We start from the raw sequence: 1,673 nt of genomic DNA on the forward strand, positions 1-1,673 counted from the left end.
GACAACTGCTGTTATAGTATCTCATCAACATCAACCATCCACCGGCACTGTTGTGCATCATGAACATCAACGTGACGGTCCACAGCCACCAGTATCATCAGCTTGGCTAGATTATTATGATTATAATTCGAATGAATATTCGTCAGGTTTTCATAACAATCCACCACCAGGTTTCCACGGCGGCAATCACTTTGGCCCACCTTATGGAGGTATGCTGCGCAATAGAATGAAATAGGATATTAATGATTCTATTCTGCAAATATTATTTACTAAATATGTATATTTTATTTTTTACCGCCAGCGCCACCTGGCTTTAATAGACACCCTCCACATTATGGTAATTTTGACTCGCGAAAGTTTTATAGTGCAGAACAGTTTTACTTTAATATATATTCATACTCGTTTGTATTTATAGGACCACCAGGTCATGAACCTCCAGGCCATGGACCTCCAAGTCACGGACCACATGGACATGGATCACCAGTTCATGGATCTCCAGGCTATTATGGACATCCACTTCCAGACCGTGTTGGCCCTCCAGGTCATTATGGTACTCCAGGTGATTTTGGCCCACCCAATTATGAGGGTGAGCAATTTTTTGTATAAAATAATAGAATTGCTGATATAAACTTTAAATACTCACAGGACCACCAGATTTTGACAATAGTCCCCCACCTCCAGTTCCGTTTGCTGAACCGTGGCCCCCCCAAGAAACTTCACCAGCTCTTCCCCAACCAGCGAAAACACCGCCGCCAGCAGCACCTACTCAGGCGACGATCGCTCCAGTTCCAATAACTACACCGGCGCCGGTTTTGGTGACAGCGGCCCCAATCACTTCGACTACAACAACCACAACGACCGCCGAACCATTTTACGACATTGATATTAGATTTGGCAATTAAGTATGCCTATTCTTATTGTTGTAAAGAGCGGAAAACTATACTCCAATAACTGTGGAAACAAAATTCGTACTAAAGCTAAAGTTTTTGGCAGTGAATTTTGTTAGTTCCAATTTTAAAAATTATTAAGAGTGTTGCAGAAATTTGGCTACGCAAGATTTGTATTTCAGCTAAGGTTTTGTATTTTAATATCATTTTAATAACTACCACTACAATACTTGTTTAATATCCTTTTGTTCCATCCTTCTCTGACATGTATCTGTGGACAAAAATAGTAAGACTTTTTAATTAAAATTTCGCAATGAATTCGTCTTAATAATTTTGACTATCAGTGCCAAATGTCACATCAAAGTAATCATTAGTGTTTAGTATACGCTTATTTTTCTGAGACTTTTTCGAAGCCTTCCAATGGTAAAGAGGGTTTCTACATTAATTCTAAGGGTATAAGGGAACAGAAAATGCAAAAAAAAAATTGCAAAAATTTTACTAAGGGGTCAGCTTAACAAAATGGCTGACTTGGGAAAAAAGTCGAAAAGCCAAATTGAAAAGTAGAGTTTTGAGAAAAACGCATTAAAAGAATAGAATAGAATTCAGACTATAAACAATTCCAGATAAACTGAAAGCCTCTGTAGCTAGTGCTCCTTATGTTTAATGTATAATACTCGTAATAATTGTATTATTATTTTACAAATAATAAAAAAAAAAAAATTCCAGAACTGTTTGCAGGCTCTAGCCGATTTCTTAAATTACCTTATCTTTCGATAACAAAAATAA

General features: G+C 37.4%; 1 protein-coding gene across 1 annotated transcript in view; it reads left to right on the forward strand.

Annotated features, from left to right (window-relative positions):
* Positions 1–1,218, forward strand: part of LOC108977489 (pollen-specific leucine-rich repeat extensin-like protein 3) — a 1,984-nt gene extending 766 nt beyond the window's left edge. The window contains exons 4-7 of the mRNA XM_018947194.1: positions 30–209; positions 302–337; positions 416–586; positions 646–1,218. Coding sequence (XP_018802739.1) covers positions 30–209; positions 302–337; positions 416–586; positions 646–902 — 644 coding nt within the window. The 3' untranslated portion in view covers positions 903–1,218. The remainder of the gene's footprint in view (positions 1–29; positions 210–301; positions 338–415; positions 587–645) is intronic.
* Positions 1,219–1,673: the final 455 nt, after the last annotated feature.

The sequence above is a fragment of the Bactrocera latifrons genome, unplaced genomic scaffold, assembly GCF_001853355.1.
Source record: "Bactrocera latifrons isolate USDA-ARS-PBARC rearing strain unplaced genomic scaffold, ASM185335v1 scaffold_90, whole genome shotgun sequence".
Classification (NCBI taxonomy): domain Eukaryota; kingdom Metazoa; phylum Arthropoda; class Insecta; order Diptera; family Tephritidae; genus Bactrocera; species Bactrocera latifrons.